This window comes from Hesperophylax consimilis, chromosome 17 (assembly GCF_061612785.1).
Source record: "Hesperophylax consimilis isolate HC1 chromosome 17, BYU_Hcon_1.0, whole genome shotgun sequence".
NCBI classification, from domain to species: Eukaryota; Metazoa; Arthropoda; class Insecta; order Trichoptera; family Limnephilidae; genus Hesperophylax; species Hesperophylax consimilis.
In genome coordinates, this window is record NC_142852.1 from 11009187 (window position 1) to 11033662 (window position 24476).

General features: G+C 36.0%; 2 protein-coding genes across 2 annotated transcripts; one reads left to right on the forward strand and one right to left on the reverse strand.

Moving 5' to 3' along the window:
• On the reverse strand, positions 1 to 8390 carry LOC149415970 (uncharacterized). Its single transcript, XM_089641832.1, has 5 exons — positions 8313 to 8390; positions 6994 to 7109; positions 5953 to 6102; positions 5004 to 5800; positions 1 to 342 (listed from the first exon to the last, which is right to left on the reverse strand). The coding sequence occupies exons 2-5, from the start codon at positions 7058 to 7060 to the stop codon at positions 1 to 3; spliced, it is 1356 nt and encodes a 451-aa protein (XP_089497958.1). The 5' UTR covers positions 7061 to 7109; positions 8313 to 8390.
• A 6493-nt stretch (positions 8391 to 14883) lies between these two features.
• On the forward strand, positions 14884 to 22194 carry LOC149415971 (uncharacterized). Its single transcript, XM_089641833.1, has 5 exons — positions 14884 to 15113; positions 15332 to 15600; positions 16161 to 16229; positions 17071 to 17228; positions 22159 to 22194. Exons 1-5 carry the CDS (start codon positions 14884 to 14886, stop codon positions 22192 to 22194), a joined length of 762 nt encoding a protein of 253 aa, XP_089497959.1.
• The last annotated feature ends 2282 nt before the right edge of the window (positions 22195 to 24476 follow it).

Consider the following 24476-nt stretch of genomic DNA (forward strand, 5'->3'; position numbering starts at 1 on the left):
TCATAGAAGGTCTGTTGTGAGGCCGCGGCGAGTCCTTACCGCAGCGATGACATCACTACGGAGACGCTTTGTCGTGAGCTGGACGACTATGTTGCGTGGCTGGTTGGAGGGCGACGAGTGACCGCGAGCGACGCGGTGCACAGCCATCACAGCGCCACTCGGAACCGGGGCGTCAATGATGAAACCCATTCTCTCCAGTAATGTTAACAAATTCTCATTCAATTTACCTTTTGCCTCAGGAATGCCACGAATGTCCAGGTTACAAACTCTGCTACGCTGCTCCATTTCGTCTTGAGCGTCTCTGATTGATTCCATTTCCTGTCTTGGGCTGGCATTTTCTTCCTGGAGAACAGTTACACACCCCATAATTTTGGTGCACCGGTTCTTCCACTCATTGGACAGCGCGTCCAATTTTTGATGAATGGCGTCAACTGCGAGTTTACTTTCAGTGCGCATTGTTTCGAGTTTCGACTCAAAGATGTTGATAAGGGAGTCTGTTTCAATGTTTATTATAGACTGGTGCGTTGCCGACGGTGAGCCCATGGGGCCAGATTTAGTCAAAAGAGGTGATGATGGTGTTTTTTTCACACTGCAAACTACTCTGCGAGATTTAGACATTTTCTTTATTTAATGTTTTTTAACGCCAAAATGGGAAAATAAAAATAAAAATCAAATATTTATTTTTATTTAATGCCAGTAGAATTCGAACTGAGGTTCTCTGAAACTCTACAAAGTAATGGCGGGCGCTATCACCATTGGGATAAAAGCCGCTTTTGTATTTGCGTAAAATATTTTAATAAGAATAGTGTTAGCACAAGGATTTTGTGTATTTATTTGGAACGGCGTAAAAAATATTAATATTTATTAATTTATTGACGCTCTATTGGGCTTTAAAGTACATAACAAATAGAAATTTGATTTTTAACAACAGTATAAAACAAACAATAGAAAATCGAAATAAAATATAATGATTTCTCATTCATTATTTACATTTTAAAAGTGGTGGACTAATTTGGCTTTAAATGTATTGAAGTTTAAATAAAATATGTCAGCGACTTCACGTATTTCATTGCCCAACCTATGTATTATTTCTAACACAGAATTCGTAGCGAAGTTATTGTTGTAGAATAAAATGTTCCGTCTAGTATATTTTGGAGGTATATGTAAAGATAGCAAATTTATAGTGTCGGGGCAGTCCAAACTTGTGTGAACAATTTTATATGGTAAAAGGAGATCAAATATTTTTCGCCTTTCAGATAATTTCGATAAGTTAAGTACACTGCGTAAATTGACATAATTGATTTCAATAATAGGAACAACAATTTTGAAATTAATAAAACGTAAAATTTTATTTAGATTTTTTTCAATTTGTAAACAATGAGAGTTGAAATGAGGACACCAAATGGTTGAGTTGTATTCAACCTGACTTCTAACCAGAGACGTGTATAGTTATTTTATAGTTTTTATGTTATTGAAAATTTTAGCGATTCTGAGAATAAATCCAAGCGTTTGTAATCCCTTACTGGTAATGCTATTAATGTTATACAAGAAGCGTGGTTTGTAATCCCTTACTGGTAATGCTATTAATGTGATTCTAGAAGCGTAGTTTGTAATCCCTTACTGGTAATGCTATTAATGTGATACAAGAAGCGTAGTTTGTAATCCCTTACTGGTAATGCTATTAATGTGATTCAAGAAGCGTAGTTTGTAATCCCTTACTGGTAATGCTATTAATGTGATTCAAGAAGCGTAGTTTGTAATCCCTTACTGGTAATGCTATTAATGTGATTCTAGAAGCGTAGTTTGTAATCCCTTACTGGTAATGCTATTAATGTGATACAAGAAGCGTAGTTTGTAATCCCTTACTGGTAATGCTATTAATGTGATTCAAGAAGCGTAGTTTGTAATCCCTTACTGGTAATGCTATTAATGTGATTCAAGAAGCGTAGTTTGTAATCCCTTACTGGTAATGCTATTAATGTGATTCAAGAAGCGTAGTTTGGAGTCAAAGATATTATAATCGTATTTTTTTCTTGGAATCTTTGGGATTCTAACTGGGGTTCTTCCAATCTCAGTGCAGGTTTAGCGGACGTTCACACCACTGGGCTAAAATCCGCATGTGAGGTACCGTGATATATTTGTAATATGAATTGACTTAGCCCAGGTGTTATAATAAGTAAATGAATGTTTATTTCGGCGACAACATTAACTGTCACTTCACAGAACAAAAGTAAAATTATGAAAAAGATAAATATCAATTTTAAAAGTCTTTAGAAGAATATATCATTGTAAGCTAATACAAATGAATTCTTTCAGTAAGCCAAGTCTTCAGTAAGTTCACCAATTGTTTGTTTTGGGCACAGTTATTAATTTCAGCAGGTAACATATAAAACAAATAGGAATAATATAGTTTAAAATTTTTTATTTATAAATATTCGGGCCAGCAGATCTTCAACCTGTTGACTGTGGGAAATCTGGAACCTTGAACACAAATTACAATCAAATATGTACACTAAATTAAAAAACATTGTTTCTAAAATAAAATTTTGTGCAAGCGATTTGGACACTGATCTTTATACAGTTTCTTTATACATAAGGCTTAAAATCGCTTTCAAAACTAAGGACAAACACATTACTATCTTATTAGTTGCTAACCCTTAACCAGGCAAGGATATCAAAACTGAAATTTTTAAAGTTAAACTGTGTTATAAGGATTCTGGGTCTAAAACAGTTCTTGAAAAAATGGCAATAAAATAAATAGGTTTTTAAATTTTCAGTAATATCAGAGTTCAAATGTTAACTACGGTGAACAACGCTAAATGAGGTTGGTAAAGTTAGATTTAAATGAAAAATTGTAGACAATAAGTAGTTATCTCTATTTACTACTAATAATTACAAAAACAAGAACATTTCATCTTTTTTTTTAAATGAAAGAGTTTACGTATTTTTCGAATAAAATCATAGATTATATTGTGGCATTGCAGCCTTTACAAACCTCACTTTAAAAATTTAAAAAAAAATTCTAGGGTTAAAATTTGTTCTGTTATGTACGGAGAAAAATACTTACATTTTAAAATATCTAAGAGGAAAATGGTCATCAGTCAAATCAATGGAACTTTTTTCTGTCTGCCTAGGTAGTACATTCTCGAGCGGTTAAAGTACCTAGCAGTTTTGTTTACCAAATAATTCTCGTACGTACAAGATGCGATCTCCGCAGGGAAATAGAAAAGACAATGTTCTAGAAAGATCTAGTAGCTGCTGCTACAGTTCTACAGTTTTGAGAGTGAATTGAGAAGGGTAAAAATATTATTTGAAGAAATAATAAAATATACTACTGTACACAAATTCATATATATTTTGATATTCGTGTTAGTAGTACGACATAATTATCTTTTTTACATATACATTTATATGTAAGTTACACGTAAATTTAAGTTTAAAAATAAATCAAAAATTTTACAATGCGATTCAGAACAAATTCAAAGAAATCGCAAGGTTAGAAATATTGTGACCATTATAAAATTATACTTATTTTATGTACTGGTAACTCTCTGGTGAAACAAATCATATCTAATAATAGAATTTATTCTGTTAATAGTTTTCGTGAAGGTGAATGTTAACGCAAGGAACAAGAAAAGTGTCCAGTCAAAGACTTTCTTCGAGAAAACGCATAATTACATACGAAAAAATACTGTGAGTGCGCACGTGTTTTCTCAAATCTCTCTTCAGCCAGGAAAAACGAAAAAAAAAATCTCAGCTCTCATTCAGTATTTTCTCTTCAAGGAACACTGTTGATAACTTACATAGTTGCAATCAGTGGAACAAGAAAAGGGGGTTTTTCTCCGCTCTGAGTCAGCATGTGTTCCAGCAAATGTCCTGGGGGGGGGGGGGTAAGGTGGCCATTCCTAGAAACGGAATATGTGCACTTGCAAAATGAAAAAGCTTCGTCGCCACTGTGAGTCAGCATGTGACTTTTAAGATATGCGTTTTGAGAATATCCATAGATGAACAAGGAAATAGAAATAGTTTTCTCCGTAGTGACTCAACGTGCGCTTTAGATTGCCTTTATAATAACATTAATATGTGCACTTGGAACATAAAAAAGGTTTTACACCACTGTTAGACAGCATGTGTGCCTAAAGATGGGCGTTTTGATATAATGAAATGTTTCACACGGATCATGAAAAAGGTTTTTCTCCATCGTGAGTGAGCATTTTGCACTTCAGATAATATGTATAGTTGCACACGGAATATTAAAGAGGTTTTCCTACGATGTGAGAGAGCATATGGCTCTTCAGTTGTCCCTTTTGATAACATGCATAGTTGCATTCAGAACATGAAAAAGGTTTTTCTTCACTGTGAGTCAGCATGTGGCACTTTAGTTGACCTTTTCGATAACACGCATAGTTGCACAGGGGACATGAAAAAGGTTTTTCTTCAGAGTGAGTCAGCAAGTGTCTTTTCAGGTTAACATGATGATAACTTACATAGTTGCACCCCGAACATGAAAAAGGTTTTTCTCCAATGTGAATCAGCATGTGCGTCTTCAGCTGATTCTTTCCACAACACGCAAAGTTGCACACGGAACATGAAAAAGGTTTTTCTCCACAGTGAGTCAGCATGTGGCTCGTTAGGTCGCTCTTTCGATAACATGCATAGGTGCACACAGAACATGAAAAAGGTTTTTCTCAACTGTGAATCAGCATGTGCATCTTCAGCTGATCCTTTCGACAACACGCAAAGTTGCACACGGAACATGAAAAAGGTTTTTCTCCACTGTGAGTCAGCATGTGGCTCTTTAAATGACCCCTTCGATTACATGCATAAATGCACACGGAACATGAAAATGGTTTTTCTCAACTGTGAGTCAGCAAGTGTGTCTTCAGGTTACCCTGTTGATAACTTGCATAGTTGCACCCCGAACATGAAAAAGGTTTTTCTCCACTGTGAACTAGCATGTGCCTCTTCAGCCGATCCTTTCGACAACATGCATAGTTGCACACGGAACATGAAAAAGGTTTTTCTCCACTGTGAGTCAGCATGTGGCTCGTTAGGTTGCTCTTTCGATAACATGCATAGGTGCACAAGGAACATGAAAAAGGTTTTTCTCCACTATGAATCAGCATGTGCCTCTTCAGCTGACCTTTTCCATAACATGTATAGTTGCACACGGAACAAGAAAATGGTTTTTCTCCACTGTGAGTGAGCATGTGACTCTTTAAATTACCCTTTTCAAAACACGCATAGTTGCACACGGAACATGAAAAAGATTTTTCTCCACTGTGAATCAGCAAGTGTCTTTTCAGTTTACTTTGATGATAACTTGCATAGTTGCACACCGAACATGAAAAAGGTTTTTCTCCAATGTGAATCAGCATGTGCATCTTCAGCTGATCCTTTCGACAGCACGCAAAGTTGCACACGGAACATGAAAAAGGTTTTTCTCCACTGTGATTCAGCATGTGCCTCTTCAGCTGACCTTTTCCATAATATGCATAGTTGCACAGGGAACAAGAAAAAGGTTTTTCTCCACTGTGAGTCAGCATGTGGCTCGTTAGGTCGCTCTTTCGATAACAAGCAAAGGTGCACACGGAACATGAAAAAGGTTTTTCTCCACTGTGAGTCAGCATGTGGCCCGTTAGGCGGCTCTTTTTATAACATGTATAGTTGCACACGGAACATGAAAAAGTTTTTTTTCTTTCATGGGTGCGCACGTTTATGGCAAAATTTGACTTAGGGGAGGAGGAGTAGTTGTGATGGGGAGGAGTGAATCCCTTTTCCACAAAATACGTCTGAAGATCTGTCGACAAATTTGAAAAATAACATGGATGAAAAAGACTCAGTTAAACTTATTTCCTAAACTTAGAGTAAATAAGCGAAGTAAGTTCGTAGAAAGGAAAAAAAATAGGAGAGTCCGAATCGTTCAAGTTTACAGTGAAAAATTGGTTTTACCTGCTTCCTTGGAAATTCTTCCAAAGCGTTCTAAGCATTCCTCTTTTACATCCAGCAGGTCTATGTCAATTTTCATATAAGTAAGCGCCGCTTCATCTTGTTGGGGTCCAAGATCCGCGTTTACGGTGACTGTGTTCACATTAATGTTTCCTGGAATAAATATGGACAATAAATATAATGAATCTTTGCATGGCCAGCCCTGAACCAAACGGCACCAGGCGCAAGTTTAATGTTGGCTGCCCTAACAGTCTAAATTAGTACACGCCGAGGCAGGATATAACTGTAGTCATTAAAATGATGATATGTGTTTTTTTGTAGAGCGGTATTTATCAAAAATAATATCAAGGGCGATGTGTTAGGTTAAGTATTCGACGCCCGGTGCCCGGAGCGAACTGCACCGATTGCGCCCGCTTAGGGCCAGCCCTGTATCTTCGTCAAATGATATTAACGAGAATTTTTTTAATTGAAAAACAATAAACTATTCTTTAACGAATAAATACAATTGATCAACAACGTCAATGTCAGATAAAAAAATGACCTCAGAAATCCGCTTCAGGGACCGATTCTTCAAGAAGGAAAAAACTTTCTCTAGAGCACCTGTGGTAGAGAGTTTGGTTGTTTTCGGTCAATGAGATATTGATTTTACAATCAATATTGATGTATTTTTAACGTATAATACGTGTAATTCACATCATATTTCAAATAAAATTAGGTGAAAATCGAGGAACCGACAACCTATTATGAATAATATAATAAAGTTTAATGAGTGCTGTTTTTTTGGTATTTTCCGGCAAGGACACATATTAAGGTAAATACCCAATACACCTCATGTTTTATAAGAGAGGATGTTGTGCACAAGTGTGTGTCCTGTTTGCACGATATTTCAAAAGAGACATTGATTCCGGATATCCGAATTTTAAGTTCTATATTTGACACGTACGCAATGCAACAAACTGGCTGTCTGAGTACTCTCCGCATATTGCGAGCATTCCTTCGTTACAGCTGGGTGGTCGAAATCTAAATCTGAAAATGCTATTTCACCTCCATCTTCTTCCTGGAGCCCTGGTTCCGTCTTGATGGATATAGTATCTGGCTTCAGTAGATCCATGGCCTGCTTTGGTAGAGTTTGGTTATTGGTTTAATCCCAAAAAATATATCTGAAACAGAACATTGTTAAAATAAAATAAAATGATAAAATTTAAAAGAAAATAAATAAAATTTAAATTGAAACAGGATACATGATTTTTAGCTCAACTCGTTAAATCATTCCTCCAAATCTAGATACGGGAGATATATCTTGGGCTGTGCATTGATAAAAACCTAATTTTTAAACAGTATATTCAAGATATTTAAGATAAATTCAACCCTAATTAGCGTATTGAGCCGGATATCATATCTGTTACCAAATAAAATTTAAAAAAAGGTCTATATTATAGCCTCGAACATTCACATTTAAACTACATGATTGAAATCTGGGGAAATGCATATGAAACATATATAAATGAACTACACGTAAAACAAAATGAAGTAATCAAAAAGCTATTTCACTTCAAACCTAGAACATCAACAGAAAAATATATATGGAAACAAAACTATTAACATTAGGAAACTTTTTATGAATATTATACATGTCTCCTTATATGCAAAATAAATAATAAACTCATACATCCAATTACAGAAATTATTAAAACTAACCAAGTACACACACACTTTACACGGCTACACGTAAAATACATTTAAACACCATACATACTCATTACGGCAAGTAATCCATTGGTTACGAGGGAAGCAACATACATAATTGCCTCCCAGACGAAATTAAAAATGAAAAAGTGTAGTTAAATTTAAAAAAAAAATGTTTAGTTTTATGCTCAATCAACAAAACAATGATCGTGAATAAAATCGTTGTGTAATATATGTGTAATGTATTAGTTTTTTTCTAGTTAAATAAGTTAAAATGTAATTTTCTTTTATCTAGAATAAAAAAAACTTTAAAAAAATAAAATGTGGTTTCGCTTGGAATATCCTGTCAAAATAACGAAGACGTAGCCAAAACACATATTTGAAAACCTTGAAGATATGACAACGGTTTAGAGAAACGTTGTTTATGGTGGAAAAACTATATTTATATATTAACAATGTTTACCGCCATTCCGCTTTTAACCAAATATCTGTTAACCATATGTTTTTTGTTGTGTAATTGTAATAAATGTCTTCGAAATGGTAATCTAATAATAGGTAGACGTCAAATTGACAGTTAAAACATTCTACTGTGATAAAACGCCCAATGATTCCCTAACTAAACTGGAATAACGGCAGCTACCAAATAAATAGCGATGAATATAAGAATGAGTACTTACTTTACCAATAACCATCACAGGCGTGGGATAGTAAGTTTAACAGGAAGAAACGGAGAAGAAAGCACTTGTTAGCACTTGTCAAAAATATTTATAGGTTATGCATAGACAAGAATGAAGTCATAGACAATTATTATAATTTTCATAGCGACCAGATTATTAAAAAAAAAAACATGTTCATCGTGTGACTTTTGAACACAACCATATTGTTTACATACATATTCATTATATGATAATTAATCACGGTAATAAATAAGAACGGTTATTATTAAGAACGATCGTAACAAAGAATAATGATTTTTAACCTTTTGAACGCGTTAATTTGCTCCGTTTTATCTATACCCGTACGCGGTACACATTTTCAAATACCTATGCACGCAATTCAAAATCCTCGTGTGTCAACACTCTTAGATGTTTATAAAAACAAAAAACATAAAATTTCATACAAAGACGTACCGTATCTTTTGAATGTGGTCCCGCCATTCACTCGCCGTGTGTGTACTTAGGCCACTGCGTTGATAGACATAAGTGGGACACCATGATCACTTATCATTTTTAGTTCTGAAAACTTTTTCTCAAACTCTTTTCTAAACTCAACACTTAAAAATAACACATAAATTTTATATCACTTAATAAATATTGTTTTTTAAGCACTTTAGAGGAATCTCTGTCTGTCACATTTTTTGGAACTATGGTAAACTTTAAAACAGGGTTCGATACATAAAGACACACCACATTCTTTACATACGTATTAAAGAATGCTTGTTAACTGCATTTTTTTATTTTTCAATCGGCATACACGACATCGTCTACGCGGTTTTTTTATTTTGCCAGTTGATGGAATCAATTCGGCCATATGCTTAGCGGCATATTTAAGCAAAACCCGAAACGGGTTGAGGTGGGCTGATGTATTAGGCTCTGGTATTTGAGAAATCTCTGGTTTATATTTCTCAACTAGTTGCATAATAACCGCCAATTGAAAATCTGCTAGAGATTTTTTTATACCTGTCACTTGGGTGTACAAAATAAATGAATTCAATAAATATAGGTCAAGTATGTGAAAAAATACTTTTTTATACCATTTTATGGTCTTCCTCATACAGGATAAACTGCTCAGCATCATGTCGCTTTTGTCAACAGCTCCCATAGATTTATTGTAATCAATGACACAGGCGGGCTTGCGAATGGGTTGTTTAGTTTGATGATTTATTTTACTGGTTTCCTTAAATGAGTTATCGTGCAAGGTAGTTAGCATGTGTACATCCCTTTTATCACACCATTTTAATGCTAAAAGGGGACCGCGGCTTTTTGACTCAAATTCGCCTTTTTTCAGTTTAATAAATTTTGGCATTTCCTTCCGGTTCTTTTTTACCGTCCCACAGGCATTTGTTTTTTTCAAATGCAAAAAATTGAATAAATTTGGACTTGAGTACCAATTGTCACACCATAATTTGTGCCCTTTGCCAAAATAATCAGTTAAGAGTGTAGTAACAACAGCGCCGGTTATTCCCAAGTTTTGTTCATCTGTAATTTCCGTGCCTTCTCCGCAGTAAATTATGAAATCTAGAATGTATCCAGTTTTCACATCACACAAAACAAACATTTTGATTCCAAAGCGATGTCGTTTTGATGGAATATATTGCTTAAAAATTAGCCTACCCTTGAAAACAATGATACTTTCATCTATACATAGGTCTTCATAAGGTATCACAGACTCCTTAAATAGTGTTCGGGTGTGATTTAAAATTAACCTTATTTTATAAAGACGACCTATAGGAAGCGAATTTGAGTCACAGAAATGTAAATTTTGCAACAACAATTGATATCGGTCTCTACTCATGAACTGGCCAAAAATAGGGGAACTTAGAAATATATTTGTACTCCAATACTCTTCAATAGTCAAGTGTTCGTTTCTTGTCATAAGCATGGTTATTGCAAAAAATAGATACATTTCTTCAATACTTGTGTCCTTCCACTTATGAATTCGTGACTTCGCACCAAATTCCTTTGAAATGAGAAGAAAAGTATGGTAGTCGTTTGTTTCTCGAACAATTTCATTCATAATCGAGCGATTTAAAAAATGTTCAAAAAAATCACTTTCTGTTGAATTTTCGTTAAATTGTACAGAAACGCCGGATTGAAAATCATCAAATTCGTGTACTATTGGAATATGAGGTCCAGACACCTAGGAGTGTAGCACTTCTTCACTTACAGACTCATTCGCTTGAGTTTCTGTATCTGAAAGTTCCGAAGGTTCAAATTCATCTTCGGACATTTCATAATCAGAATCCAAAACGTTCAATATATTTTCAATTTCATCATCTTCCAAACTATGGGCCATTTTTTATCCGAAAAATCAAATGAATTAAAAAAACTAAAAACTTGTGAACGTTTCCTAATAAATTTTGAAATAGTATATAAAACACGAAAATAACACGCACTTTAGTAATATATAACTAATACATGTATATAACAAAATATATTTAAATTAATAAAGTATATAGTAAAGTCAATAACTCAGTTTTGTAACACAGTAAAATGTTAAAATATACGCGCAATCGGCACAATATGGTCACTCGTGGATACAGTAAAATTGAATTTGCTAGACGAAACACAAGAAATCAAAAAAAAAAAAGATTTCTGAAGTGAACAAATTAATTTGAAATTTTCGTAATAATTCAATATTACAGCAGAACACAGAATGTTATCGGCGCAGATTCCACAAATCAACTCGGCGCGCGCAAGCGCAGATAACATACTAGTACTAACGCCATCCGTTGACAAAATTGTGAACTAAAGCACTCAAAGGCGCGAAGAGGCGCACTTGATTATGGATCTTTTTTTATGAAATACAATTTTATTTTTGAGAAATACTTGTAGATGTCAGCATCGTGATAGTTCTACGAATGTCCAAGCGAGCAAGAGATACATTTATGACGAAAGAGCGCTGGAATATCGGCCGTCAAAGTTTCCGTATCAACTGTTGATACGGCCGCGTGTGAGTATAGACTTTTTGCCGTAACAACAGTTGATACGGCCGCGTGCAAAAGATTAAGAACATTTCATATTCAGCACAATTTACGAGTCATTCCACGCGAGTGGTACCAACTACTAATATATTGGCGGAAAGCAAGTTAAGTTATTAAGTATTTCAAAATAAGAACAATTTTATCGATAGCCCATTCCTCTTGGGATGCTATGATATTCAACAAACTTGCTAAGACTTTTGATGTAAGTGACTGTTCTCTAAATGACTTAAACAAATATTGATTAGTCACCTAGCTAAATGCTGACATATGTAAAATTGTACTTTAATTGGAAAAAGTATTCTGTTGCACAAAAAAAATATATAAAAATATGCCAAACACTAAACCAACTGTCACCTTGCTTACGGTCACCGTCATGCCTCGGACTACGTCCGACTCATAAATAAACCACTCTCTAGATCGATATCTTCGGGCTTTTTATAAGGCCCCATTTTGTCACCCCCTTAACCACAGACGACCACAGATAAAACGGTCGTTTGGTCCAGACAGGTAAATATATCGTGGACCATAAAGAAATATCAAGGCCATTTAAAAAAGTGCATACATAGACAATATAACTGCACCCAGCTAACGTCGTACATTCACTAGCCCAAAAAAATTATATTTCAAAAATTAAAATATTGGAATGCAGGAAAAGGAAAATAAAAAAAACCCACAGCTATGCACACATAAAAATACTTTTTATTTTCAAAAAGACAATGGACAGTAATACAAAACAGGGTCAGTACAACCGATGTATTGAGCATTGATTTATCATTGAAGTAGAAGATAATACTAATATATCTAAACAAGTGGCCGATGAGCAGAAGGTGACGCGGGATGGACAAAAAAAAAACAAAACAAAACATGAAGGAGTATCAAAGGAGGCAGACCTGAAGAAGATGGACCGCGAGCCTTCGGCCACAGGACCCAACCGAGGAGATGCAGCAGGCCCTCAGCCGAGCCAAGCCTCAAGATAAGACCATTCAAATTTATCGTATTTCAACTAACTATTCTTAATGTTTTATATTACTCTAAATGTACCTTTCACTCCCTCATCCCCATCACCTACCCTAAGGATCTATTCATATTAACACACTTTTCGTTCTTTAAACATTTTGCAAAAATATTTGGGAATTATATAAAAATAATTACAAACTTAATTATCGATTTTTCTCGGTCCAATGACTCTAAATAAATTAAATATATATCACCAAAACGTAAGAGGGCTACGCACAGAGACTGACACATTGCTGATGGCAGTTCGATCCAACGAGTATGACGTTATCGCTCTGACCGAATCGTGGCTTGTTGATGGCATCCGCAACGAAGAGTTATTTGATGATCGCTACGATGTACACCGCCGAGATCGGGACTACGCTTGCACAGGGCAGCGCTTGGGCGGGGGTATCTTAGTCGCTGTTCGTCGTGAACTGGTAGCTCACGAGCGCCCAGGGTGGCATTCGCGAGCTGAGGACATCTGGATATCATTAGAATCCAAGGGATCCAAACACACAAATCTTCACATATGCTGTGTATACCTCCCTAAAGGACCAACATATCGTGAAAATATGGAAAGCTTCCTCACCCAAATTTCTGCACTTACGTTGCAATTTCCCTCAGACAAATTCATTATCCTAGGTGACTTCAACCTCTCTGACATTTCATGGAATAAGTCTCCCAATAACACGTCCTTTATACCCAGTGATCGCTTATCGCCTGTTAGCACATCATTTATAGACTGCATGCATTTTTCTGGATTGCGCCAATATAATGGAATTCCAAATACCAACGGTCACTTTCTTGATCTCGTCCTATGTAATGACTTCGTCACGGTCTCTGCATGTGATGAACCATTAATTTCAGAAGACCCTCATCACACCTCACTAATCATAGAAGTTTCATTTTCTGAACCCGATCCACTAGTGGAGGAACTAAGAAGCGGTTACGTCTTTAGGCGCGGTGATTACGAACAAATTAATACATGTCTCGACCAGGTAAACTGGCATGAGCTCCTTTCGATTGGTGATGTAAACACGGCATTAAAATTTTTTTATTCACAATTAAATAATCTTATAGACGCCCACATTCCCAAAAAACTATATAGGAATTCTAAATACCCGCCATGGTATAATTCGGCCCTCATTAAATTGACATCAGAAAAATACAAATACTTTAAAAAGTTTAAGATATACAAAAACCCATCTGACTACGCCACTTTCTCTTTACTAAGATCACGCCACAAAAAACTTAATTGGGAATGCCACAATATTTACTTATTAAAAATCGAACGTGATATATCCTCCGACCCAAAAAAAGTTTGGAATTACATAAAATCCAACTCCAAATCTCACGGTGTTCCGAACACTATGACATTTAAAGACGAAAAAGCTGAAAATGGGTCTGACATCTGTAACTTATTCTCTAAATATTTCATGTCTGTCTACAACAATAATGCTCGAAACATCCAGATCCTACCGGACAACCCCAAAGAGCTCTGTGTTGCTAGCATTAATAATATTGAAGTCGACCAGCATCATATACCCACTGGAACGATTTCGGTCGAAAAATCGACCACTTTTATTTTTCTGCGATTGATATCGGTCCAAAAATGGACCGATTTTTCTACCATTCGTAAAATATTTATTGTAATTATTTAAAACGTTTCCATGGCCAGCTACTTGTTTTATCGAATAGCTGATAATATATTCTCTTTGTCTATGAACTTATCCGTTGTCTTTGAAGTGTTATTTAACGAGTTTTCGCGGTTTTTTTATGGCGTCCTGTCAAAAACAAAATTATAAATTTTCAACATTCACGAAATTTTAGACTCTTCCTAAAATGCCGTAAGTAATTAATTTATTGGGTTTTTAACGCATAATTATATATCTGTGTAATCATGATTGACTTATCTATCTTTGAAATGCGTTTTTAATTCGTTTGTTTGTATTATATTGTTTTGGTTGAAGTTTTTGTGTAAGATTACGTCAACTGAGGACGTCATCTGTTTTTGATTTACAATAATGTCTTAAATACTGCACTCGCGCATTTGAAATATAGATATTCCATCACAGTGATTCAAAACAAAGAGATATATATAAGTTTTATTTGAATTGGTTCATTATTAATACAGATATTTGCTAACCAATTATTTTAAGTCATATGTCAAAAAGTTGACTCTTTTTCACATGTAAAATGGTGTAAAGCCTTCGTCACACAATAAAAATTTAGTAATTTAGTTGTATAATTAATTAATTTGTTTACTTTTACCAAATTTGTGCAGAAACAGCTGTCGTCCAGGGAAAGGGATCACTCCACAACCCAATAATTATTTTCAAATTTTATATTAGTGCAATATTTAACAAAATTTAAACATTTAAGTACTTACATTAAGTGTTTTCAATTTAAAATTTATAGAGCGGTGCTGACTGCAAGAGGAGGCAGAGGAAAAGGGAGACGTGGGGTACGAGCTGGTGCCGGACTACCTGCACGTGGACGTCAACGCAGAGCTGCAATTGCAGCCTCGTCTGGAGTGTTAGTATTTTTTAATGTTTTTTTATGAAAGTACTTTGCTGTGGCCGTTGAACTCATCATATATTTGTATTTATTTAAACAGCGACCCTGCTTTGCTACTGGTGCGAGAGGATCGCGTCAAGGCCCTAAAGGCTGTTAGGGCCCTGCCTGCTTCCATCCGGCTAGAGCTGGAAAGCCGAAAATTCAAGAAGCAGGCGGCGCGCATTTTGCTCCCTACCGCACCTCCAAGAAAAACTAAACAAAAGTAAGTAATCGTATTTAGATGCTTGGTACAATATTATTGTTTTTTCCTGACAGCGTTCCACTCTTACAGTGAGAGTTGGTAAGTTCAGCGCTCTGTGCATTTGGCACATTCAGTGCATATTTTACAGAGTTCTTATTTTATTGTTTATTTACATACTGTACTTACTGTTTCACACGTGAATGAGAACAATTTTCTATGATTTATGTAAATGTTTTCAGAATTCCATCTCCGGAGAGAACAACGTGTCCCTTTTCACAAGGGACGCCTTCACCGTTGCCACGACCCGTACCACCACCGTGGATGTCCACTCCCGCACAGACCCAATCAACGGCTCCCAATGCACCAATTATGCCTATCCGTGCAGCATCTCCCGAGCCGTTACCTGGGACATCGCGGAGTGGGGAACTCTTCTCTCCGGAAGCCGGCTATCACAGCGAGCTGTGGGTGGACGTACCATTCTACGAAGAATTGTCGGCGTTTGGGAACGGTGAGTTTATTTTTTGAAATGTCATACCAGGGGCTCAATATAAAATCAATTATCTATATTTTATATTGATATCCCTAGCACAGTTTCACTGTTGGTATATTGGCAGGAAATAAGCATAGTACTTAAAAATTCCACATAACAAACATACAAAATGTATTGTTGTTATGTCGTGGATGCATCATTACACATCTTTTTTCTGTAACGGGTATTGCAGAGTGAGAAATAAGACATGCCGAACTTCTTTGCGAGGATTACATTTGATTCACCGGCTTCTAAACGGTGTAATACAGCATTTTTTTCTTAAATTGAAAAAACACTTTCGCTTCACGGGACTCATTGTGTTGCGAGGCTGTATTGGTAGGTGGGTTTTGTAACCGGACAAATTATCATTAAAATAGGTCGCTTTACGTAGTTGGTCACTTTAAACGGATACGTTTTCCTACTAAAAGCTATGAAACCTTACTAGAGTTTACATTATCGTCACTTAAAACAGTAGACCGTTAAATGCAAAGTCATTATATCCAAATTCTACTGTAAATTTGTGTTTTCTTTTATTTCAGAGTCAGACATGGGCAGAAAAAGTAACGTGGACGAGGCAGCTGTACTAGAAGAGTCTGTACTTGGAAACCGTGAGTTATAAAACTAACTAACTTACCTTCACGCCATTTCGGTAGGCAGAGAGGATGAACCACCATGCAACTCGATCTTGGCACACACACTCTTTTCTTCATTCCATACCTACCTGACTGTGCTATTCTGACTCCTGACATTGCCCGCCTCAAGTATTTGATTAACTTTTTATATTTTTTTTTATATGAATACCTCACAAGAGCCTCAGCTGGAGCCAGTGAGACTATGGCATCCCCAATTGGGGGATGTTGTGAGGCTGAAGGTAAGTGGGGAAGGGAAAGAGGAAGATGGGGAAGTACCTGGCTATTCAGATCTAGTCACTAAACACGGCTAAAGCCATTTGGAGCAACGTTTCAATTCTGAATGGTGGTCTTACACCAGGGCGATACTGGTAGTATCTTCCACTCTGGAACGTGCCGCAAATATACTATATATTATTTTAATTATTATTTTAATTAATTAATTGTGAAATAACACAAATCAATCAAATAAAATTTATTTGCGCACGCCGGGTTCGAACCGGCGACCTTCGGAATGGCAGTCCAATGCGTTACCACTGGACTATGCCGGCCGTCAAAAGCCATTTCAAGCAACGTTTCAATTCTGAATGGGGTCTTACACCAGGGCGATACTATGGGTATCTTCCACTCTGGAACGTGCCGCAAATATAATATATATTATTTTAAATGAATTTTGTGTGAAAATAACACTAATTATTCAAATATAATTTATTTGATTTGATCCCGCGACCATCGTATTGCGAGTCATAAGCCGTACCAGAGGCAGTGGGTTATCGTAATAAAGACACATTAAATTAATTTGGGTTTTCTGTTGTTTCAGAAATGGACAGATCGAGCGACGAGGATGACGAAGCGAGTGACGTCGACCACGAAGAGAGCGATGAGGATACCTTCTGCATGCCGCCAATACCTTATCATAATATTATCAACGTTTCACCTAACTCCGCTATGGCCATAGACTTTAGTAGACAAGACCAGGTAGATAGTGAGGCAATGCGTTTGATTCTGCCGCCTGAAGGTTACTCTTTCGATTGGTCTAATGATATCTTACGTTTTACTGGGATAAGGGAGACTTTCACAGGCACGCCGGGACCAACTTTCAATACCGACGAAATGGGCAAACCTGTGGATGCCTTTCTTAAAATCTTTGATGCAGATTTCGTTGAACTGATCGCGAGAGAGACCAACAGGTATGCAGATCAATGGATTGCGAAAAAACAATTTAAGCGTCATGCGCGTACCAATAAATGGGCTCCCACGAATAAAGAGGAAATGTATGTATTCTTGGCAATTTTAATGTATCAAGGTATTAGTCTTTTCCAGATCTAGTCACTAAACATAACTAAGCCAATTCAAGCAATGTTCAATTCTGATTGGTGGTCCCTCACCAGAGCGATACTCAGAATCTCACTCTATAGCGAGGCACAATGATATTATTATGTATTGATTTTCTTAAATGATGAATAAACCAATAAACTGAATACATTTTTATTATGACAAAGTGTGTAAACAATGTTTAAATCAAAATACTGCTCTTTCATTGTAACCATACAACTGTAATATTGATTTAAAAGGATATTAGGGCTTAATAAATAAATCAATTATTGGTTCCATCAATTATTTTCCCCTCATCCATTTTTTTTCGATACCTTTGCGTTTAGATATAAAATTATCACTATGATTTTATTTGCCATTCTACGGTCATACAAAGGTTTGATATATATATACAAATTTATCATCATTTTACATATTCCGATATACCCTATGTAGATTGACCTTAAGATAGCTGTCAGTAGTGATTTTTCGTCAAATATTGGTGAATTTCATCAACTTTCAAAGTATCCCCCTGAAATATTGGCAATGTTTATATCTATGATGTATATCTCATTTTAAGCCTTATTTCCTCGTTTTGCACGTTATATAAAAACATGGTTACAAATCTCCAGTTCTAATTTACAATTATTTAAAAAGTAGCACCATGATTTTGACATCGTGAAATAGGCTCTCTGTATAATTCATCAAATGAATAAAATAAAGCCAACACGGCGACTATGCTTATTAATAATTGTAGACAGTTAATGTATCTTCCTAACGTAATACCAGTTTTTGTGGTAAATTTATTATATAGTATAATACAGTGATTTCAATTTTGACACGTCACGCACTCAAATTTAAAAAAATTATTTTCTAACCAAACTTTTGAAGAGAGCATAACGTACAAAAAATTATTTTCCCATTATATTCTTGCATCTGTGGTTATCAAACAGGCCATAGAGAACATAAAAACGTAGAAAATATTCTATAAAGATATTTAAAACTGCCACTGGCGGCAATTTCAAATCACAAAAACGCTAATTTCGCGCATTCATAAAGTTTAAGATTTTTTAATAATTTATCTATCAATTCTAAAAATATAGAATAATTATAAAAATATAGGTGAATTCATTGGCTGTATAGCACTACAATCAGTTTTATGTCTCCGTATTAAAATTCGGAGGTTTGATTTTTTTAATGTTGGCGGAAAATATTCAAATTCGTCGCCAAAAAACCGCGAGCAATCGGAGAAAAAAGTTTTTTGACGCGCGATCGTTCGAGTGGATACAGAAACACCTTGAAGATTTAGATCTCAAAAAAGGCGCAGGCCCAGATAAAATTCCCCCTTTCTTCATAAACAAATGTGCCCGCAGCCTATCTAAACCGCTATCCATAATTTTTAGTCGCTCCCTTAAAGAGGGAATAGTCCCAAACACTTGGAAAACGGCATTTGTAACTCCCATCTTCAAGAATGGCCAAAAATCTAACGTCGAAAATTATAGGCCAATTTCAAAGCTCTGCATCTTTAGTAAGGTTTTCGAAAAAATTGTGTATGACCAGATGTTTTCGGCCTTGAGATCGTCACTCAATAATAACCAACATGGATTTATGAGGGGGAAATCTACAACCACTAACTTAACGGCATTCACAGAATTCTTACAAGATAACATGGATCAGCGTATACAGGTAGATGCAATATATACAGATTATAGCAAAGCTTTTGATTTAGTTATTCATGATATCTTGCTGAGAAAACTTTTACAAATCGGTGTACACGGAGACCTCCTCAGATGGCTCTCGTCCTATATTGAAAACCGTAGCCAAGCAGTAGTTGTCGGTGGCTATAAATCGAACTGGGAAACCGTGCCGTCGGGAGTACCCCAGGGGTCATTATTGGGACCATTACTCTTTAATATATATATAAATGACATTGGGAAATGTTTTCACCACTCCAGAACTTTATTATACGCAGATGACATGAAAATATTCTCCCCTGTCACGTGTATCAATGAGTGTACCCGCGTGCAAGAAGATCTAAATCGCCTAAATATTTATTGTGCAGAACACAACCTTCAAATAAATGTAAAAAAATGTGGCACCATCAGCTTCACCCGAAATAAAAATCCCATTTCTTTTAATTACTCCCTTAACGGCACAATACTGAGCAAAATGACAGAGGCTAAGGATCTGGGAGTAGTGTTAGATTCAAAATTACTTTTTGAGCGCCATATCGAATCCATGGTTGCAAAAGCTTCCCAGGTACTTGGATTTGTACTCAGAACATGCAAAAATTTTAAAAAAGTAAATACCATGAAAATGCTGTACTTTGCGTATGTACGCAGTTCTCTGGAGTACGCCTCTCAAGTCTGGAATCCCAGGTATAAGTCACACATAGAAAGGATTGAGAAAGTGCAATATCGTTTTCTACGATACCTTGATTTTCGGGCCTATCGTCCTCATCTGAGTCACGAGGAGTCAGCAGCGTTTTTCAGGATTTCGTCACTGGAAAGTCGTAGAAACTTCGCAGACGTACTATTTTTACAAAAAATTGCCACCTCTGTGATAGATTGCCCGGAATTACTAGAAAGAATTCAATTAAGAGTACCCATCAGACAAACCAGACAAAATCACACATTAAACATCCCTCAATGTAAGACGAACTCAAAACAAAATGCTTTTATTCTCCGTGCTTAATACAATTTTAATACTTCATACAGTGAATTAGACTTATTTAACTCAGCACCCCACAATTTCAAACCTAAAATCAATAAATAATTATATTATCTTTTTTATTACGTACATGCTACACATTACACAGACTAGATCCATCCCATACCCCTCCCTTCCCCATCCCATCCCTATAGGCTAATGTAACTTTTTTTCATACATAAATATTATATATTCACTAAATAATTAAAATACTTAAGTGAAAACCTATTATTGGTTAAATAATTAACACTTAATACAGCATACTTTGTAATTATTATAACTGTTGGTTTTCCAAATAAAATAAAATTAAATAAAATAAAATAGACAGGTCTTAAACTGATTCACTGTAACTGTCTAGCATTACCCCATGTATGTGATAATAAACCATTCATACCGAAGTACCTGTTTCATTGGATATCGTATTATAGAGCCTTACCCGCAGAGATGAAGTACTATCCTCGACTGGTAGAAGCCATATAAAACAAAATGTTAGGCTTCCATAAGAAACACAAAACTGTTTAATATCATCGATATTATTAAGCAACTCTACTTTGCTAATGTACGAAGTCATTTGGAGTTTGCATCAGCTGTTTGGTCTCCATTTTACAAAATCCACAAAAACCAAATCGAAGCAATTCAAAACAAATTCCTAAAATATATTTGATAAAAGTCATTTGTAAGATTTAATAATTATGAGAGGCAGCTTCATACTTTAAAATTGAATCATTGAGTGTAAGGAAACATCATAAGGATGCACTATTCCTGTATAAAGTAGTTAAAATAATATTCAATGCCCAGAGTTGCTAAACAAGATTCCATTCAATGTACCTGCGCGTTCAACACACTCTTATGTCCTGTTCAGGGTTGATCAAAGCAAAACGAACTCTAGGCAGAATTCTTACCTGAGCAGACTATGCAATAATTGCAATAGCGTATTATCCAAGGTAGATATTTTCAGTTGCAAACTTACCAAAAACAAGAGGTCCATAAAATAATATTTCTCTGATGGTTTGTGAATAATGTTTATGTCTCTAGTGTTTATATCTCTATTAAGATAAGATTTATATCTACAACCTCTCTCCATGGCTATAAATGTATTGTTTTGTACATTTTTCGTTTTATGTAATCTTTTGGTTTGTATATTTTTTTTAATTCATATTCCTCTCTTACAACTTTAAATTATGTTGTCTCAGTTAAAGTCAAAAGGAGGAAATCTATAATTGGTTTTATTTTACTAAATAAAACTTATGAACGAACTGATTAAATGTAAACTGTCGATTTCCCAAAAATGAATAAATAAATAAAAAAACATTAATATGTGGACTTACGGAACATAAAAAAATGGTTTTTCTCCACTGTTAATCCGCATGTCACCGTGATGGTCGGTTTTTTGATAAAATGCATAGTTTCACAAGGAACATGAAAAAGGTTTTTCTCCACTGTGAGTCAGCATGTGGATCTTTAGGTTGCTCTGGCGATAACTTGCATAGTTGCATACGGAACATGAAAAATGTTTTTCCCCACTGTGAGTCAGCATATGGCTCGATAGGTTGCTCTTTCGATAACATGCATAGGTGCACACGGAACATGAAAAGGGTATTTCTTCACTGTGAGTCAGCATGTGACTCTTCAGCTGACCTTTTTGACGACAAGCATAGTTGCACACGGAACATGAAAAAGGTTTTTCTCCACTATGAGTAAGCATGTGGCTCTTTAGGTTGCTTTTTTGATAGCATGCATAGTTGCACACAGAACATGAAAAAGGTTTTTCTCCACCGTGAGTCAGCATGTGGAACTTTAGTTGACCCTTTCGATAGCACGCATAGTTGCACAGGGGACATGAAAAAGGTTTTTCTCCACTGTGAGTCAGCATGTGTGTCTTCAGGTTACCCTGTTCACAACATGCATAGTCGCAGTCTGAACATGAAAAAGGTTTTTCTCCACTGTGAGTCAGCATGTGTGACTTCAGGTTACCCTGATGATAACTTGTATAATCACACTCCAAACATGAAAGAGGTTTTTCTCCACTGTGAGTCAGCATGTGCCTATTCAGCTGACCCTTTTGACGACAAGCATAGTTGCACACGGAACATGAAAAAGGTTTTGCTCCACTGTGAGTCAGCATGTGGCTCGTTAGGTTCCTCTTTTGATTACATGCATAGTTGCACACGGAACAGGAAAAAGGTTTTTCTCCACTGTGAGTCAGCATGTGCCTCTTCAGCTGACCCTTTTGACGAAAAGCATAGTTTCACCCAGAACATGAAAAAGGTTTTTCTCCACTGTGAGTCAGCATGTGGCGCGTTAGGTTGCTCTTTCGATAAAATGCATAGTTGCACACAGAACATGAAAAAGGTTTTTCTCCACCGTGAGTCAGCTTGTGGAACTTTAGTTGACCCTTTCGATAGCACGCATAGTTGCACAGGGGACATGAAAAAGGTTTTTCTCCACTGTGAGTCAGCATGTGTGACTGCAGGTTACCCTGATGATAACTTGTATAATCACACTCCGAACATGAAAGAGGTTTTTCTCCACTGTGAATCAGCATGTGCCTCTTCAGCCGATGCTTTTTAGAACACGCATATTTGCACACGGAACATGAAAAAGGTTTTTCTCCACTGTGAGTCAGCATGTGGCTCGTTAGGTCGCTCTTTTGTTAACATGAATAGGTGCACACGGAACATGAAAAAGGTTTTTCTCCACGGTGAATCATCATGTGTCTCTTTAGTTTACCCCGTTGATAACTTGTATAATCACACTGCAAACATGAATGAGGTTTTCCTCCACTGTGAATCAGCATGTGCTTCTTCAGCAGACTCTTTTGACGACACGCATAGTTGCACACGGAACATGAAAAAGATTTTTCTCCACTGTGAGACAGCATGTGCTTCTTCAGCAGACTCTCTTGACGACACGCATAGTTGCACACGGAGCATGAAAAAGGTTTTTTTCCACTGTGAATCAGCATGTGTCTCTTTAAATTTCGCTTTTGAGCATTTGAATAGTTGCACTTGGAACAAGAAAAAGGTTTTTCTCTTACATGGGTGTGAAAGTTCATTGCAAAATTTGACTTAGGAGAGAAGGAGTAGTTGCGATGGGGAGAAGTGAATCCTTTTTCCACAAAATGCGTCCGAAGATCTGTTGAACAAATGTGAAAAATAACATGGATGAAAATGATTCAGTTAAACAAAGAATAAAAATGCGAAGTAAGTCCTAGAAACGTTAAAAAAATAGGTGAGGCCAAATTATTCAGTTTAAAATTAATATTTCTTTTACCTGCTACCTTGGTAATTCTTCCAAAGCGTTCTTAGCATTCCTCTTTAACATCCGGTAGGTCTATGTCAATTTTCATATAAGTAAGCCCCGCTTCATCTTTTCGGGGTCCAAGATCCGCGTTTATGGTAACTGTTTCCACATTAATGCTTCCTGGAATAAAAAGGAGTATAAATAGAGTGTATCTTTGCATTGCCAGCCTTGAACTAAACGGCGCCAGGCGCGAGTTTAATGTCGACTGCCCTAACAGTCTTAATTAGAACACGCCAAGGCAGGATATCACTGTAATCAATAAAATGATCATTTGAGGTTTTTTGTAGCGCGGTATTTACTTAAAATTAATATCAAGGGCGATGTGTTTAGCTAAGTATTCGACGCCCAGAGAGAACTGCTCCAATTGCACCCACGTAGGGCCAACTATGTATCTTCGTACCAATGATATAAAACGAAACATTTTTATAATCGAATAACTGTAAACTATTTTTTAACGAATAAAGATACCATAGAAGCGGGAATTTGGATGAAAGTTTTAAAGATTCAAGAAGAAAGAAAAACCCTGTTTTAGAGCACCTTAAGTAGGTAGTTGTAAGTCAATGGGATGGTGTTTTCTCAATCAATATATATGAATTTTTAACGTATAAAAAATGTGCTTAATTTACATCATGTTTCAATAAAATTAGGGGAAAATAGAGGAACCGACAACTTATTGTGATTCATATAATGTTAAAATAGTGCTGTTTTTGGTAATTTCCGGCAAGGACGCATTTTAGGTTAAAAACCCAATATACCTCATGTATTATAAGAGAAGAAGAAACAAGTATGTTTCCTGTTTGCACGACATTTCAAAACAGACATGGATTCCGGTCATCCGTTTTTTAAGTTCTATATTTTACACGTATGCAATGCAACTGGCTGTATGAGTACTCTCCGCAT

What these genes read in the sequence shown, in the direction of transcription:
- LOC149415970 (XM_089641832.1), bottom strand. Translation starts at nt 7,060, where the DNA reads ATGGATCTACTGAAGCCAGATACTATATCCATCAAGACGGAACCAGGG. An exon ending in GCTCCAGGAAGAAGATGGAG is followed by an intron (nt 6,103 to 6,993) that starts GTGAAATAGCAT and finishes TATTTATTCCAG; the next exon opens with GAAACATTAATGTGAACACA. An exon ending in AAAAACCTTTTTCATGTTCC is followed by an intron (nt 343 to 5,003) that starts GTGTGCAACTAT and finishes ACTGTTCTCCAG; the next exon opens with GAAGAAAATGCCAGCCCAAG.
- LOC149415971 (XM_089641833.1), top strand. Translation starts at nt 14,884, where the DNA reads ATGTTTTTTTATGAAAGTACTTTGCTGTGGCCGTTGAACTCATCATAT. An exon ending in CCAAGAAAAACTAAACAAAA is followed by an intron (nt 15,114 to 15,331) that starts GTAAGTAATCGT and finishes AAATGTTTTCAG; the next exon opens with AATTCCATCTCCGGAGAGAA. An exon ending in ATTGTCGGCGTTTGGGAACG is followed by an intron (nt 15,601 to 16,160) that starts GTGAGTTTATTT and finishes CTTTTATTTCAG; the next exon opens with AGTCAGACATGGGCAGAAAA.